The following is an 18,877-nucleotide window of genomic DNA, read 5'->3' as shown; positions in this document are numbered from 1 at the left end:
AGGCTATGATCTCGGTACCTTTGCGCTTGAAAGCACGATGCGCCACCAATATGTATCGGGGGGGGGGGGGATGCTCCGTAGTGCCGTAACCGACAGTGGGCACGTCGTCTCTGGCTTCAGCCGCACGTGTGGAGACTGTTCGGAAAGGAGGAGCTTGAGTCAAGAAGGGGCGGAGTCCAGAGTGCGAGGGTGGAGTGGTAGGTGGGACCAAGTAGGTGTATGGGGTCGACGTCGTGTGGGCGGAGACGAGGAGGCGGAGTCCAGACAGCAGGAGGCAGGTCGTTGCGGTGTCAACGAGGCGAGGCGAGGCGGAGAAAGAGCAAGAGGCAAGAGAGAAGGGAAGAGGCACTGCCCCGACCTTTATAGGAGCCGCAGCTTGGGGGGAGGGGCCATGCCGAATCAAAACATCATCACCCGAATCAGGCGCTCCGATTGGCCCCAACCCCTCACGTGGCCTGCCAACTATGGCCGGAAACCGCCTCACTTCGTTTCCGGCAAGGCCATCCCAGACAGTGAACATATTTCGCTCCGACCCCACGACATGACACGAATCACCCACACTGAAATTGGCACGCGAATCGTCCTGCAAAAACCCCCGGGCCATGCCCAGGCGACCGGTCGAGGGTCCCGCATGCCCGCTCGGGCGTTCGACCAGCGTCAATCAATGCGCTTGCCCCGCACGTGCCAACGTGGCCCGCACTGTACATTCCCTGACTCGATCGCAGCTTTGCTGGTTGTGGAGACGAGAAGATGTTCACCATCTGTGGAGAATCCACTGCTGCCAGCGAGGACCGAAGGGACATCGCCATGGATAAATCCATGCACGTTTCACGAGCGGCGTACGTGCCTGCTTTCGAGCACATTCCATACAGTGCGCGCGGTTCCTCCATTACACACAGGGCCAGCGCTCGCGTTCACACGACTCCGCTAGCGTGTGCGCGGGGCGAACACCAACATGCGTCAGATATTGAGGTTAAAAAGGAACAAGCCGCTTCTACTCCACACTCACATCCCGCCCAACATGGCGTGGAGTCGTCTTTATCGGCCTCCGTACGCGTTTCGTGCAGCGTGGGAGTCGTGCTGGCTGTGTTTCCCGTGTTGGGAAAAACACCATTCGTGCAGCCTCTTCAGAGGTATTTATTCGCATGCCTTTTTAATGCAACCGGCAATCTTCCCCAGACCATCGGAAGCTTGAGTCGACAACCCCACACTGCCAAGCACACCACATGACTTGCGCACACACCGGGTTTAGGGTTCGCCCAGGAACGAGGATCTCTGTGCAGCAGTTTCCTCACCGTGGCACCGCACGCGTTGGCCTTCATGAGGTCCCACCTTACAGCGAAGGCGCACGTGGCTGATTTACCTCAGGAATAATCAGACGAAAAGAAGAGTGGAGACGAAATGAAGGAGAAAATGATTTAAGCAAACCTAGCTATAGCAACGCACTCCCTTGTCGTCCTGCTAAACAAAAGGATAGGGACTATCTACACGTATAATAATGAAATAACTGTCTTGGGACACCTATCTATTGTATGCATGCGGTTCTGAGAACCGCAACAATATCTTTGTATGTGTTGTATGCACAGCCACATCTTTTAAGTTACAAAGTCAAAACTCAGGGTACAAATACAATGTTGCGTGTTGGGGGAGGTGGGGGGGGGATAACATCGGTTACATGGCCCAGGCTTCACGCGAGGGTGTGGGGGGGGGTGGATGGGGTCATAAATTCTTCATGTAAATGTGTACCATGTAGTGCCACCTGTTGGTGGTGGTCGAGGGTATTACAATTTCCAAATTTTCTTTGGCTACAATGTGTTACTTATTAACATTTCTCTTCCCACACAACACTGGGTAAATCAGCGCGTAAACCTATAATGCTTCATGAGAGCCTGGCTTTTTATCACAAGAGCAAGAGTAACCCCAAAAGATTGGCTTTTAAAATGGTCACTAATTTTGTTCAAAGTAAATTGATTGTTAGCTTTCCAACGGTTCCATTTTTTTAATATTGAACAGCAGCATTTGCCCTTCAGGTTGAAGTGTGACACACGGATGGACGCTTCTCCTTTTAGGAATATTTGGTGGAGAGAAATATTTCAGATTCAAGGTGTGTGGGGGATTTTCCAGGGGTCATGCAGTTAAGGTTTTTGTTTTCCATCCCTCTATTTCAACCAATCCAGCCAAGACTTGGCACAAAAATGCCTTACCACAGTCCCGAGACTAGAGATTAAAGCAGGTGGACATTGGTCTGGTAGGCAGGAACCATGAAGAAGGCAGGTACCGAGGTACAGCATGGATGGGCAACCACCAGCGCCGTGTATGCACTTTTATAATATCCCACGGGGCATATTGAACTGTTTTTGAGGTGTTCCCATCAGCCGACACAGCCTAGTCGACCATGATTTATGGGTCGTGCTGATTGGCTGGCAAGACAGGGAATTTCCACACCATGGACAGTCCAATGGCCTTGACCCTGCCAGATGTCCATGTCTCATGCTCTCGCACTGACCCCACAGTCGCACTTGTGGGCCATGCTGATTGACTGAAAACTAAAGAAAGGCCACGTAAGGACAGATTACAATGGTGGAAGTTGAAGAATGAATAGGGTTGGGGGGTGGGGGGAGATGAGGGGAAGGCGGGGTGCACTTGGGAAGGGGGTGGGGGGGGGAGATGAGAGGAAGGCGGGGTGCACTTGGGTGGGGGAGGATAGATATTTTAAATACATGCTTGACACATTTTCTTACTTAAAGGAATTGCATCACTTATTCTATCACATACGATGAAATAACGATGCTAATCTTTACCCAATTTTACTCCCTAATCCAGATCCGTAACACAGCCCCCCTCTCTCTGGAAGACTCATCCCAGAGTCTGTGGAATGAACCAGGCTGGCCATTTATCAATGCATAACTCCACTCCGAGTCAAGCCCACATTTAATACATGAAAAAGTTAATTTCCCAAGTCTAGGTGTCGACAGACTTCTCTATTCAATCTCACATTAAACGCAGTACTTAAACTCCATCGTGACTGCCCTTTTCACCCTATCATTTGCATTAGGAAATCTTCCATCTGCTTGGAAATCTGCCAACATCACTGCATTACCTAAAAAGGTGCACAAACTGATCCCCTTGACAACAGACCAATCAGCTTACTTCCATTCAGCAAATCATGAAATCTATCATCGCAGTTGATTTGAAATATTTCCTCTTCTCCAACAACCTCATCTCAGATCACCAATTTGGTTTCAGAGCAGGTCACTCGGATATGATGCTTCAACTCGCCCAACAATGAATGGAAGCCCTCAATGTCAGATATGAGATCAGGGCCATCTCTCTGCATGTTCTGGTGCTTTTGATGCAGTCCATGGCATCCTGTGTTACTTTCCAAACTTTCTGCCTGTGGCATTCAAGGTCAACTCCACACATGGCTTACTGACTTCCTCTACTCTTGGAGCCAATGTGTGGCACTCAATGGAATCCTTTCATCTCCTCTCCGTGTTAAGGCTGGAGTGCCCCAAGGCAGGGGCCCAGACCTATTCCTGATCTTCATAAATGATCTCTCTGACTCTGGAAAATCCTTGATTTGCTGATGACTCCACCCTCTGCTGTGTAACATCCCTCAACATTCAGATAGGCAGGCTGCAGCCTCTGCCCTCTCTTCAGAACTTGATAAAAATCACAAGCTGGTCAAACATATGGAATACGTTTCAATCCTGACAAATCTCACACTCTCACAATCTCTCTCCAAAAGGACTGTCTGGCAAACCCTCATATTTACTTTCTTAACAATCCTCTTGAGGAAGTTCAGTCATTCAAACTTCTGGGTCTCACTATCAGCCATGATCTTTCTTGGGCAAACCACATTTCAAAGTTCATCTATAAAGCCAGCCACCGACTGGGCATCCTCCATTCTACAGAGTCCTTCCTTCACACACCTTAACTCCTATCCACCTTCAAGACAATCATCCACAGCTTGATGAAGTCGTGATTTTCTCCTCTGGGCTGATTCCCCTGCCTCACATCTTGCTCATTTTGATGCTGTGGAAACCAAGGCCTGAAGATTATTTGAATCTCTCACAATGAAGCTGAGTCGATTGGTCCATCACTTTGCCATCACAGACAGGTCAGTGGTCTCTGTCTTTTACCGCCTCCTTTCTGTTCTTGCACCCTCTGCTCTTTCCGGGCTTTGCCCCCTAGGTTTCTGCAGGACTCGCACGGTCCACCATCAACCCCCTTATAGTGAAATGACCTAAATCCAGGATCACTGCTCACCTCCACTCATTTGCTCCTCTTTTTTCCCACCTGTGGAATCAACTTCCACATTCTCTTCCATCTCGTCCTTCCCTCCATGATCTTCTCTATCCTCGTTAACCTCCTTCCCCCACCCTAATCCTTCCTCCCTCCAAATTTCCAATTTCCCTCCTCAGAATTCCTTTCTGTATTCATCCTGCCCACCCCATGCATTCTCACACCCATTGTTGTCCGCCTCCTTCTGTCTTGGCCTTCGGCTCTGCTGTTCCTTTTGTCCTGTTGCATCCTTATCCACTCAGTGTACGAATACTAGCTCTTCCAAGAGCCTCAGCTGTATATACAAAAAGAGGACCCTTTACATGCCTTTCAGGCCTTTATCCCCCTCTCCACGCCTTTCCCGACGTCCTTTAAACCCTTCATTAAGTACATTCTTCTATTTATTTGCCACATAAAACACACCACACAAAACCGGTTCTGGTGAGGGAGTCTGCAATCTCTGATTGATCTTTATAGTTGTTTTTAGCTCACCTGTTCGAAGAACAGAGAGCTATAGCGATACCCCCAGCGGGAGCGTGAACGTGAAAATGTTAAAGTTTTTGGTGCAAGTTATTTCCTTTCTAATGTTTTTATCTACCACACTATTTTTTACTGATTGCAATATACAAATACATATATTGCTTTAAAATTATTTGGATCAGATGTCACTGCAATGCTTTATAAAAAAATATTATTAGACTAGTCTTTTCATAACGATAAATGTATAAACAGGCGAGCATTGGGTGGCTTTGACACCAACTCTCTGGTTTTGCGTTCTCATGTTGACATTTATGCAAAAAAAATTTTTTTTAACTAAAAGGTATTAGTTTTACGAGTATTTTCACTGGAATGTAACTTTTATGACGCTTGTAATTTAACAGTTCACCGTTGGTAGTTTGTACTTGAATGGAACTTTGATGTTCACTTTTTATTTTATTATTTTAATACAACTACTGTATATAAATTATATTGCAGTTTACATATTGTTTTGTGCACATGAATGTGCTGTTTATATGCGTGCATTTTAGAGGATGCATCAGAAAGCACACGGAATGTTTCCCATTAGTTGTGTAAAAAAAATTCTACCTTTTTGGTAGAATTTGTGTGGGTGCATTCTCTGCCACTCGTAGTATATATTTGGTGTCCCAAGGACAAGACCAATTTTTTTTGAGGCCACAAAAAAGATCGAAGGTAAAATTGAGATTCATTCATGTAAATTATTTGGAAAAAATAATAAACCCCCATAAAATATGACTTTTAAATTGACAGATAATATGTCTGTATTTCCTGCAGAAAGCACATTTAAAATAACCATATTGAGGTTTAAGTTTTCAAAATCGAATTGTTTTTCAGGAATATCAGATTAAAGTGGCTCTCATCTACTTTGCCTTTGTTTACATGGAACATAGCCAAAAGGATAAATAACATCCACACTTCATTGTGTCTCTGGCATTTGAAAAAACAAATGTTATGAAGGACACAAAAAAACCCACCACCAGTTTCGTATTTTCAGGATCACGATCTATCCTTTTCGATACGATACAGAAACCCCCTTTAGCTGCCAACATACATTTTCCATGCACATTCATGCATTGCTTATAATGTCATTAAAGTTCGACTTCATCAGGCAGTCGTAGCTTCACGGTTTGGTTTCATAATCAATGATGAGTGCCCCTGTTTCATAATCTCCAGGATCACTGCTCACCTCCTCTCATTTGTTCTTCCTTTTTCCTGCCTGTGGAACCAACTTCCACACCTTCCCTCCAGGTCTTCAAGATGGCTCTTTACCACCATCTCAAATCATCCCCTATCCAAAACCATGATTTTTTTTTTTACATCCATTAAACCATCACCCTCCCCGCCCAAATTTGGCTTCTGTATCCATCTTGTCCACCTCTTGCGTTATCCCATTGTAACCAAGTTGCGTGTGGGCTCTCGACTTAAAGAGAAACAGACAACAATGAAATTAGATTGACTGTGTTTATTACACTCACAGCTGCTCGTTCACAACTGTTTGTGCTGTTGTGGTTATGGTCACAAACCAATGCAACAGCTTAACCAGCACAACCTAGTAGTGTATAACCACAAGCTTACCTAGCCAATACAATGTCAAAAACAGCTTCGTCATCCGCAGAGGATATTGAGTGGTGTCACCCAGAAGGCACATCAGGTTGTAAGCAATCTTGTATTAGAAAACAGAAATCTTCATTAAGTGATATGCATAGAATATCCATTGCTGCAATGACACGGTTACAATGCAACGACACCTATTACATGAAATCATTGCATCCTGTAATTATGTCTGGGGCACTTTATCAGTACGTGTACCGTTAAAGTAATCAACATGTTGTATCACCCATGGCCATCTTCGAAACCCCTACTGTATTTCCATATGTGCTATACAATACATGCATGTTGTGATGTTGTTACTGTAACACAACACAACACAACACAACACAACACGCACCAACCAAGATTCCAATTACTGTGATTATATATCAGCCTGGCCAGCCTTGGTTATATATGAGAAATCCATAACACTTTGCCATGAGGCAACACACACTATATGCAACACATCCAGAACTTGGTGACATCAGTCAGCCTCTAAAATAAATCTGTACTCTCTTATCTAACAGGGTTTGACACATAACAACAAAGACCGATTTCACTCTTCAGTGTATAATGTCATTCAATCGCCAAGATCACATGGCTTGGATCATATTTTCAAACTGTTACAATCTTTTAACAATTCACTCACAAGTAGCTAAATTATAAATGACAACTCCCCATGGAGTTGAAATAATCAGAATGTTGCTTCAAGTGTTGTGATATTTGGGATACGAGTCATCATAAGTTATGGTGCTTGCACACCATACTCTGGCTCCCCTAATCCTTCAACCACTGCTTGAAATTGTTTGCCACGCATCAAGGCGAGGCATTGGATGCCAGAAAGACCGGTGGTGGTGGGGCGGGGACGGGGGCGGGGTTGTAATCAGCTCTGTTTGCCTGTCTCTGTCCATCTGTCCGTCACGCAATCTCCTCCAAAACGGTCGTGCAGAAATTCACCAAACTTTGTAGTTATGATCACCACATGAGAAAAAGGTACAAAAGCAGTAACATTTATGCCCCCCTATGGTGGGGTCAAAAGGTGAAATGTGAAAAAAAAATTAAATTCTCACCACATTTTTATATGAAACTTTGTGTATGCAATCGACTTTGGGGGACACATGAAATGCATAACGATTGTTTTTTTGGATTTGACCTCCAGTTCATGTCCCAAGGGGTTGGAGACTTATGGTCATGGGGGTCAAAACGGGGGGAACATTTTTACCTCAAAATTTGATATTGTATCATTCCTGGTAGAACTGTTTGCCATCTTTCAACTTTACTTGAATTGGAAAACATGGAGATTTGCGATGACGTGCCATCGACTTCGCTCCGCTCTTATTCTCCATTGTTTTACAGCCTCCACAAAAGCAAGGCCCACCCGACAAACTATTGGATTGTCCTTCAATATACGGGGCTCAGGATACCCCAATAATTAAATATAATGTCCTTCAAAATATCCCTTGCAGCCACTTAAATTATATTAAAAATGAATGTAAAAAGGAATTGCATATAATGTTTTCCCTTTGAGGCAATGAAACCTTTTAAGATGGATCTCCTTGCTCGGCTCCACGACTTGTAGCAAAAATGAGCACGTTCTGCATGCAATGGAATAGTGCCGAAGAGCAAGTAAATGATAGTCAACATTCGTCTACCATTCTCTTTGATGATACTGGACAGGTAACAAGGAGATAATGGATGTTTCGAGGTAACATGCGATTGATGGAATCTACAAATCGACACTATCGTGCTCTCCAACACGAGACGTCATTTAAATTAAAAAAACAAAATGGTAATCGCACGAGTTCGGCTTTTAAAGTTACGGACAAGTTATTCCAAGTTATGCTGGTGTGTACGGATGGAAGAAGGTTTTGAAAGTTTTGTTTTTTAATTATTTTTGTTTTTTTTTAATCTTTAAAGACTTTCACACAAAAGAAAAACCACAAGGAATGTGCTTTTTAAAAAATGACAAAACATTGTAGATTAGAATCTGATGAACTCGTTCAAATGTAGCTTTTGGTTGGTGTGAAAGGGATTTGGATTTCCAAGTTTTCAGTTGATTGTTCACAAGCGAACCCCAACCCAGCTATAAACTGTCATCTCAGCTTTTCACAGGCAGGGTGATTCATGGCAGGGTGATTCATCACTGTGTGCGCCGTCCCTCAGATGGACGTTAAACTGGACGTTGCATCTGCCAGCACTCGGTGGTGGACGTTAAAGATCCCATGGTGTCCTTTGCTAAGAGTAGGTGAGATATCGCCGGCACCATGAGCAAATTTAAATTGCTGCTCTAACTCTACAGGGAGCACTGCATCAGTAGAATAGCCACGCTCCAAGTGATTATAATGCAACCGGCAGCTACAAGCTGCTTAGGGAATGAATGAATGAATGAACAGTTTGTGCTATTTTAGATGTTTAAATCTGAAGGGATGCTAACGCCCCTCGTTGTCATACACATTTTTTTTTTTGATCCATTTTGATGTTATCTGTTGTTTTAAGTCATGACGATATTTTGATTTTCTCCGCAGGAAATCTTTCTATTCTGGCCATTCATCCTTCGCTATGTACACCATGGTATTTCTTGTGGTACGTGCCTCACATCTGTATAAATAAAAGGATGGTGTCTGTCCCTTATTTTGTTGCGTTTCCGCTCACCGATTTGCACATTGTCACCAAACTTTGTTGGCATAACCGACAATGTTGTACGATTCTGTTTACAGCATCTAAATTTGCTACCAACTCCTCCATTACTTCCATTCAACCATATCAAAAGTAGACTTCTCAAAGTGTTTGCTATGCTGGATAACATCATGGCATTCCAGTGGGGCAGCACTTAAAGCCAAACCTTCATTGGATTTTTAATTTTTTTTTGGTGTTTATTCCCCTGGTCCATTCTTATTGCAAGTGTCTCTCTGTTGGGTCCCTCTACCCTGTTGATGGTATGCTTCCCTTCTTTCCACTGTGTTCATGCATTTATGACTTCATCTTGGCTAACAACAATTTTCGTGATACTTTTAAAAGAAAAAGTGGAAATAACACGAACTTGATTGGGTGACCCAAATTCTGTGATTTATATGATTGACAGTCCTTTCACTTTATTTGTTTTGTGAAATTGTTTGTTTTCTGACTCAGTGTGCTTGCATGCACAACACTGTGGAAAAGTCTTCGGCCACCTTGAAAATAACAATTTTTATTGTCGCATTTGTATATTTTAATAAATATGAGATGTTGTAATGATCATGTTTATTAAAGAAACAGGAATTAATTGTATGTTACGAGATTGATGTGAAATTTCAATAATTGGTGTGACCACCTTTTTCATGCGAAACAGCAGATATGCGTCCAGCGAAATTCCGTTTGGAGGTTGCTCTGAGCATTCTGCAAAGTTTGATTGTGGTTGTTTTTCAATTTTACTCTTGCCCAAATAATCCCAAACGTCTTAGGCCACCACTTTTTTTTTCATTTATGTGTAATTTCTCTCTTTCAGGTAATACAGTATAAACCCACACCATGTCAAAGATACCAAACTCGACAAGGCTCAAAATAAGTTTTACACCAATTCTCAGAGATAAATATCCCGCAAAAGGTATTTCCAGACGTGGCATTCAAGCAACAATGTAGACGTTTAATGAAACCGGAGAAGTTAAAGATAGAAAACTGATTGGAAATCAAAATAAGAAACTTGGCCAAGCAATGAGCAACACCTAAACATAAGTTTCTTCAGGAATAAAAACAAAATCATGTCCTGAACTTGCATGACAATTTCCACATACAGTGCCTTCAGAAAGTATTCACACCCCTTGAGTTTTATCACATTTTGTTGTGTGTTACAGTCTGAATTTAAAATGGATTAAATAAATAAATAAAAGAATTGTCACCGATCTACACATAATAACCGATTAATGTCAAAATGGAGTTTTTTTTTTTTTTTTGAGAAATTTTTACAAATTCATTAAAAATGAAAAACTGAAATGTCTTGCTTCAGTAAGTATCAACCTGATTGCTATGACACTCCAAATTGAGCTCAGGTGCATCCAATTTCATTTGCTCATCATTGAAATTTCTCCACAACTTGATTGAAGTCCACCTGTGGCCAATTCAGTAGATTGGACAAGATTTGGAAAGAAACACCTTTCAATATAAGGTCCCAGAGTTGACAGTGCGTGTCAGAGCAGCAACTCCACCTTGAAGTCCAAGGAACTGTCAATAGAACTCTGAGATAGAATTGTGAGGAGGCATAGAATGTAGGGCAGGGAAGAAAACAATTTCTAGAGTGTTGAAAGTTCCCAAGAGCACAGTGAGCTCCATCATTAGGAAATGGAAAGCATATGGAACTACCCAGACTCTTCCTAGAGTTGGCCGTCTGATCAAACTGAGCAATTGGGCAAGAAGGACCTTGGTTAAGGAAGTGACCAAGAACCCAATAACCACTCTGACAGAACTACAAAGTTCCTTGCCTGAGACGGGGGAACCTGCCGGAAGGACATCGGTCTCTGCAGCACTTCACAAATCTAGGCTTTATGGGAGAGTGGTCAGATGGAAGCCGCTCCTGAGAAAAAGGCACATGACAGCACACCTGGAGTTTGCAAAAAGGTACATGAAAGACTCTGAGAGCATGAGGCAAAAGATTCTGTGGTCTGATGAGATGGAAATTGAACTTTGGCCTGAATGCAAAGCGTTGCTTCTGGCGGAAACCGAGCACAGCTCATCACCCATCTAACATCATTCCTGCTGTGAAGCATGGTGGTGGCAGCATCATGCTATGGGGGATGCTTTTTAGCAGCAGGTACTGGGAGACTTGTAAGGGTAGAGGGAACAATGAATGGAGCTAAATACAGGGAAATCCTTGAGAAGAACTTGCTTCAGTGCAAAAGACCTTTGAATGCGGTGAAGATTTACATTCCAACAGGACAATGACCCCAGCATACAACCAAAGCAACACTGGAATTGCTTCAGAACAAGAACGTGAAAGTCCTTGAATAGCCTAGCCAAATCCCAGACTTGAATTATCGTCTGTGGAAAGACTTGAAGATTGCTGTTCACCGACGTTCCCAATCCAACTTTGCAGAGCTTGAGCAAATCTGTAAGGATGAACGGGAGAAAATTCCCAAATCCAGATGTGTAAAGCTGATACAGACATTCTCAAGAAGACTTGAAGCTGTAATAGCTGCCAAAGGCACTTCCACAAAGTATTGACTCGGTGGACTGAATACTTGTGTGAATTAGATATTTATTTATTTCATTTTCAATACATTTGTAAAAATTTCCAAAAACATATTTTCACTTTGTCATTATGGGGTATTTTGTGGTAGATTGGTGACAATTTAAATTTAATCGATTGTAAATTGAGGCTGTAACACAATAAAATGTGAAAAAGTCAAGGGATGTGAATACTTTCTGAAGGTACTGTACCTCAGAGGTTTGGGAATTTAGCTTTTATCTCTTTTCAGAAGTCCAGAAGTGGACTCATGTGCTGTTCACAGGTCTCTTATCTAAAGTGGTCTCCATTGGCAATTTGTTGTCAAAAGGTCTTTCTCTGTAAAGGTAACCAAGTCAATATATCCAAGAACATCCGAGTTGGGATGCTAATCAGTGGGGAAAGGTACTTTGTAGTGATGAGTCAAATTTTGAAACATTTGGAACAAAGAGAAGGCAGTATGTCAAGAAGGTTGGTGAGACGTCTAAGGATGTGTGTCTAGAGAGTACTGTGAAACATGTGGATGCTCTGTTGAAGTTTGAGGATGTATTTCTGCTGCTGGGGTTGGTGATTTGGTGAGAATTGAAGAAACTATGAACGCTGAAAAGCACAAGCAGATCCTAATTACACCATGGTATCCCATCAGGAAGGAGGCTAATTGGTGACAACTTTGTTTTCCAGCACGCGAATGACCCCAAACACACGACAAATGTCACTAAGACATACTTACAAAGAAAAGCATAGTCAAGAACTCTACAACTATTCGAATGGCTCTCTCTAAATCCTGACCTTTACATCATATAAGCTGTCTCGGATTATTTGGACAGGAACAAAAATGAAAAAAAAAACCCTGAAATCAAAAGAGGGATTATGGGAAACATTGCAGAATGCAGGGAACAACTTCTCAATGGAATTCCTCCAGAAATTACAGGTAGGCATTTATAAACAGATATTTGCTGTTTTGTAGGAGAAAGGTGGTCACACCAAATATTGAAATTCTACTCATTAGTATTGTAAAATACAAATCATTTTTTACCCCCATGCATGAAGTGAAAAACAGTGAATCAATTGGTTCAGTCTGTCCGTCTGTCCATCTTCAGATATCAATCTATGATTGAGGAACGACTTGATTTCAATTGCATTTTGCATACCGTAGAATGCGAATTGGAACATGAACCTTCAGTTTAGCAGTACTTTCGCTCTGAATTTGGGAATTGAGACCTCACTCAGTCATAAATGAGACCTCAGGCACTTTCTCACTGTGGAAGAGATATATATATATATATATATATATATATATATATATATATATATATATATATATATATATATATATATATATATATATATATATATATATATATATATATATATATATATATATACATATACATATACATACATATACATACATATTGACCACATCATATAATGATCTGAATGGCCAAAAAAATTGGTTATGGTACCTGTTCAATCTTCAGAGTGTATATCACTCTCCTTTCTTATTCCATTTTATGGCATTGGAGTCATCAAACGACTCGCGTAACATTAAATTGAGTGAAGACCATTTTGCCTCCTCAAGCTGTTCACTGTTTTTCTGTTTGACTAAGTTTCCTTTTGATGCCTTATGCCTGTTGTTTGATGCCTGGTGCTGGCTTAATGGTTAGGATGGCGGGCTTTGGATCCTTGGGTCCTGAGTTCAAATCCCGCTCAGCTATTGAATTAATACCAGGTGGGGTTAACTCGGCCTGTCATCCTTCCAAGGTCGGCAAAATGAGTGCCAACATGCTGGTATACTGTGTCGGAGTGGCGACCCGTCCAGGATTGTGCCCAATAGCCAAGGAGACTGCTTAAGCAGCACCAATGCTCTGAACAGAGTATGGTCCTAATCTCCTCCTCCTTATGCCATATATGATGGTGTTCTCGGCTACCATCAGAAATATTGCATGTATTTTGGAAATACTATTGCTTTAGGTTTCTGATCTCTCTTCACAACCACCCCCCCCCACCCCTTCCTCTTTGCCCTCCAAAATTAGAATGTCACAAAATTAGTGTTGAATATTTATAATCTTACCATTTTAAAGGATGCATAAAGAACCTAAATTTGTCAAAATACATTTTGACTTCACAACTTGTCACCATAGTTAAACATGCCATGAGGTTACCTGAGCTCCCACGAAGAGTTAAGTGTCACAAATATCATAAAACAAAAAGATAATGATATCATTAACTTTCTACGTGAAGTCAAATGAGAACTAATTATATTTTGCCTCTTGCACCCCATTCTCTTTCACAAGCTCTATCTCCAGGCACGGTTGACATGGCGGGTTGTGCGTACCCTGCGACCATTTTTGCAGTTCATGCTTCTTATTGCAGCCCTGTACGTGGGCCTATCGCGTGTATCAGACTACAAGCACTACTGGAGTGATGTATTGGCGGGCTTCTTACAAGGAGTAGCAGTTGCAATTTTTGCTGTAAGTACCACTCCCCCATTTTGAATTTGAACAGTCCAGCGTTTGTATTTGAACAGCTTCCACAGCCTTAACCAACACTGTGGTGCGGGGCCGTAAGAGAGGGCACCGGGGCCGTAAGAGAAGGCACCGGGGCCATAAGAGAAGGCACCGGGGCCGTAAGAGAAGGCACCGGGGCCGTAAGAGAAGGCACCGGGGCCGTAAGAGAAGGCACCGGGGCCGTAAGATAGCAGTTTCAAGAGCTCGCGCTCTGACCAGTATAGGAGTGCGAGAGCTGAGCTGAGCTGAGCAGCGCATTGTTGTGCGGGAGCGGTGTGGTGGTGGTGGTGGTGTTCGTGAGCTGTTGCCTGATGTGATCCGGGATCATGAGTAGTGGAGTTTCTGAGCAGTTTTTGGATATGAGACCTGTTAGTTATGAGAGCTGTTGGAGTTATGATTCTCCCAAGACTAGCTTAGTTTCTTGAGGCTGATAATCCAACCCTGAAACTCTTGCCTTTCGCTAGATTTAAACCCACAACCTCTGGAATGCCAGTTCAGTGCCTTCATCACTGAATCAGTGCTATACTTTCACCATTTCTTAAACATATTATTTTTTTTCAATTGAGAATGGTACAATTTATTGAGATTCATGCTCAATGCTTTGTTAAAAAGAAAAGTTGATGAGTAGAATTCAAAAATAAAATGAAATAAATAAATTTGCGACAGAGTAATCACTCCTGCTATTACCTGATCTCCAACTCCACTGCTGTCAGTATTAAAATATGGATGTACTTGTGAAACCTTCATTTAAAGCTGCTCCAGCGATTGACTTGAAACCTTGAAGCAAAACTTTTTTGTAATCGATATCTACAAGTTTGCAAAATCCCAATAATACCTCAGTGTATTACTGTTGCAATAATTTGCTGTTATGCTAAGTCCGCTGAGGATGCATAAGAAGGCAACTTGGCAAAAAGGAATCTTAACGGAGGGCTCTTGAAACTGAGAAAGGGATGGAACCACATTTGCTAATTGGCCACCCCAATTAACTTGCTCGGTATCCTTCTTTCCCTTGACCCTCTACTCATTCCCTTTAGGTGTTTGCAGTGTCTGATCTCTTTGATAAGAATCAGGTGAAGGAGCAGGAGCAGGAGGTCATTGATGAGAATGATGATGGGAACTATGGTGCTGTCCAACAAAGGACAATGGTGCACAACGCTGTTGCTCTTTCGTCTGGTCCATGATTGCATGGCATTGACCTTCAAGAATGTGGTTCTACATCTCGCTGTATTCTATCTTTACGCTCCACTTCTATCTACTTTGGGATGGCTCCAACCATCCTAAATTTATCAAGCCACTTGCTGATCCCCAAAGCACTGCAAATGTGGGTAGCTGCTCTTCGCAGAACTTTTTTTTTTTCATCCCGATCGTTTTGACATCTCAATAGGGACAGGCCTTGCCAAGTTGAGGATAATGCTTCACCAACTAAGGTCCACCTTCCAACGGTTTCTCATGATTTAGTACCACTATATGTAGGTATAGCTGTACATAAGTCAGGTACTTCCCACCCATACTGAAAGGTGGTTGATGTTAAAAAATCTAAAGAAAATGTCCAGACTGCTTTCTGGACTCCACCCGCCATCAATCCAGGTGATGGAACTGAAGAAATATTTTTTTTCCTGTTTGTATTTTATTTTCTCCATCGTTGCACCACTTTATATTTGTATGGTATATATTTTGATTTGTAACACTAAATATTTTTGATTTGCAACGATGCACTCGCTAAAATAAATTGATTGTGGGGCATGTGGGATGATTATTGTGTACTTTGGGAGGTGGATGGACCAAATTTGTTTTATTTTCTTGGGAAAATAGGCGTGGCCAAAAATATTGGCACCCTTACACTTTTTTCAAATAACTCACAATTTTCTCGAAAAATAAGTTGAAATTGACAGAAGTATTTGGTCTCCACAATTCTTTATTTCACTGTTAATATTACTGAACCTTTGTTTTTGATTCAGAACTTAATATATCCTTTAAAATCAGAGAATAAAAAAAATGACGAACAAAATTATTGACACTCACGATTTAATATTCGGTATCACAGCCTTTGGACAAAATAACTGCAATCAAGCACTTCCTATAGCAATGAATGAGCCTCCTACACCTCTCCAGTGGCAGTTTGACCCACTCTTCTTGTGCAAGCTGCTCCAGTTCTCCCAGATTTTAAGGGTGCCTTCTTCCAACAGCTGTTTTCGGATCCCCCCCACAGGTGTTCAATGGGTTTAGATCTGGACACATTGCTGGCCACTTCAGAACAGTCCAGCGTTTTGTCTTGAACCATTCCTGGGTGCTTTTTGAAGTGTTTGGGGTCATTGTCCTGCTGAAAGACCCATGACCTTTGACAGAGACCCAGCTTTCTGACACTGGGTTGAACATTGCATTCCAAAATGCGTTGGTAATCTCCTGATTTCATGATGCCATGCACACATTCAAGGTACCCAGTGCCAGAGGCAGCACAGCACCCCCAAAACATCACTGAACAACACCTCCATGTTTGACTGTGGGGAAGGTGTTCTTTTCTTTGAAGGCTTCATTTTGTTTTCTGTAAACAGAGATGATTTGCTTTACAAAAAAGCTCTAATTTGGTCTCATCTGTCCACAGGACATTCTCCCAGAAGAATTTTGGCTTGTTCAGGTGTGTTTTGGCAAACTCCAGTCAGGCTTTATGCCTCTCTCAGCAATGGGGTCCTCCTGGATCTTCATAGAACCCCCTTTCATTGAGTTGGCGATGGATGGTACGAGTTCAAACTGTCGTACATTGATTGTGTCTGAAGGTCAGCTTGAATTTGTTTGCCAGTTGATCGAGGTGCTTTCTCCACCATTTGAACAATCCTTCGCTGCAATCTTCAATCAAGTTTTCTCATGCGGCCATGTATAGGGATGTTGGCTGCAGTGCCATGGTCCTTAAACTTCCTGATAACATTGTGTACGGTGGATACATGAACGTCAAGGTCTCTGTAGATGGACTTGTAGCCTTGAGATTGTCCATGCTTGGCTACAATCTTGTGTCTGACCTCATCAGACAATTCTCTATTTTTTTTTTCTTTTCTCCATGTTCATTGTGGTACACACGGTGACACAAAACAGCAGAATGACTCCTTTTCTCTATTCAGACTCGTTGAATGAGTGATTTTTATATTGCAGGCACCTGTAACTCACCACCGGTGGGTTCAATTCCAAAGTAAAGGAGAATAACCTGCTTGAAATCTAATTATTTCTAACAACTTCTAAAAGGTGTCAATAATATTGTCCAGATCATTTTCGGATTTCTGTGTGGAATAAGCTAAGATTTAGTAATGTTTTTCAGCTTTTTTTTTGTTTTGTTCGACTGCACACCAAAGAAATGCAAATGTGGACACCAAAAGGTTTAAAAATTTTAACAATTCTCTGGAAGAAATGGTGTATTGTTTGCAAAAAGTGCAAGGGTGCCAATATTTTTGGCCAAGACAGTATAAGGTTGCTTAGTGGGGGGAGGTGGTTTGCTCGCTGATGTTAATTTGTAAAAAAAAATAGTTTTTTTTTTAATTTTTATTGTCTGGAAATGTACCTTTGGTGATGGTTTTACATTGTCAAGTTGAATCTATACAGTATAAGCTATCGTTCCACAGATTGAGGGCCTTTACTTGCTGCTTTTACACAATAACAGATGCCGAACATCATGATGCAGGGAAGTGTGTAAACTCAGTCATTGCTAACTAACCCTTATATATGAACTTGTAAAACTCCATGTAAATGATGATGCTTATAACGATTTTATCTTTATCTGCACATTGTGAGTGAGATTCCTTTGATTTGTGCCACCTTTTGCAGTCCTGGGTTTATGCTTCGCAGCTTTTCCTTGCATAACTATCAGGCGATCTCTCGTCATGCATGGCTTTTCCTGCATTGCCGTGAGGCGTGTACTCGTGCCACAGCATGTGGAGGCAAAAAGGTTGCTTTTGCGTTGTCAATCGGCAGTCAAAAGTAAACGATTTCAAGTTGACTCGACTAACCATGTGATCAAAATGATGAAACGATTATACACCTCCATGACGTTGGTGACTTTATTCTATTTTGGCTTTAATTGTGAGTTGCTTATTAGTTTTCAGCATAAATTGCACAGTTTGGGAAGTGTATTGGTACGCAGTGTTTACTTTTTATGTTTTATTTATCTTACTGGCTGTAGCTTGAATCAATAGCATCCAATTGATGTGAGAAAAATTCTATCAGATTTTCTTTTTCTATACAAGGTTCTAGGCTCATGGAGTAAGGAAATGTGAAAGCGGAGTAGGTTTATAAACAAAAAATGGTTTGGGAGTGATGGACATCACAAGGAGGAAGAAATAAATAAAACAAAAACTAGATATAATTTGATGTTATTACATCATCACACAATACCAGCAGAAGCCTGTGGTAAAAATACCATGACAGAAAAGCCTTATGAGCGTATTATGTAGAAATAAGAGATTAGACACCCTCCCCCTGGAGAAGCAAGGTTGGCGTTCTTAGTAATGGGGATGGCGACGAGAAAATTGAAGAGTGGTTTGCATATATATATATATGTAGATTTATATATATATATATATATATATATATATATATATATATATATATATATATATATATATATATATATATATATATATATATATATATGTAGATATATCTTCTTCTTTTGGCTGCTCCCGTTCGGGGTCGCCACAGCGGATCATCCGTATGATCCGCATAGTGATTTGGCACATGTTTTATGCCGGATGCCCTTCCTGACGCAACCCTGGTCGCCTCTTACGACACAGGGATA

At 41.8% G+C, this 18,877-nt stretch overlaps 1 protein-coding gene across 1 annotated transcript in view; it reads left to right on the top strand.

Annotated features, from left to right (window-relative positions):
• Positions 1 to 18,212, top strand: part of LOC147024845 (phospholipid phosphatase 3-like) — a 58,754-nt gene extending 40,542 nt beyond the window's left edge. Inside the window, exons 4-6 of the mRNA XM_085885168.1 lie at positions 8,919 to 8,976; positions 13,885 to 14,061; positions 15,132 to 18,212. Of these exons, the coding sequence (XP_085741294.1) occupies positions 8,919 to 8,976; positions 13,885 to 14,061; positions 15,132 to 15,278 (382 nt within the window). The 3' untranslated portion in view covers positions 15,279 to 18,212. The remainder of the gene's footprint in view (positions 1 to 8,918; positions 8,977 to 13,884; positions 14,062 to 15,131) is intronic.
• The last annotated feature ends 665 nt before the right edge of the window (positions 18,213 to 18,877 follow it).

The sequence above is a fragment of the Eptatretus burgeri genome, chromosome 6 (genome assembly GCF_056783735.1).
Source record: "Eptatretus burgeri isolate ZD-2024b chromosome 6, Ebu_testis_v1, whole genome shotgun sequence".
Lineage (NCBI taxonomy): Eukaryota > Metazoa > Chordata > Myxini > Myxiniformes > Myxinidae > Eptatretus > Eptatretus burgeri.
Note: the sequence above shows the minus strand (reverse complement) of the source record. Positions and strands in the feature narration are given on the sequence as shown.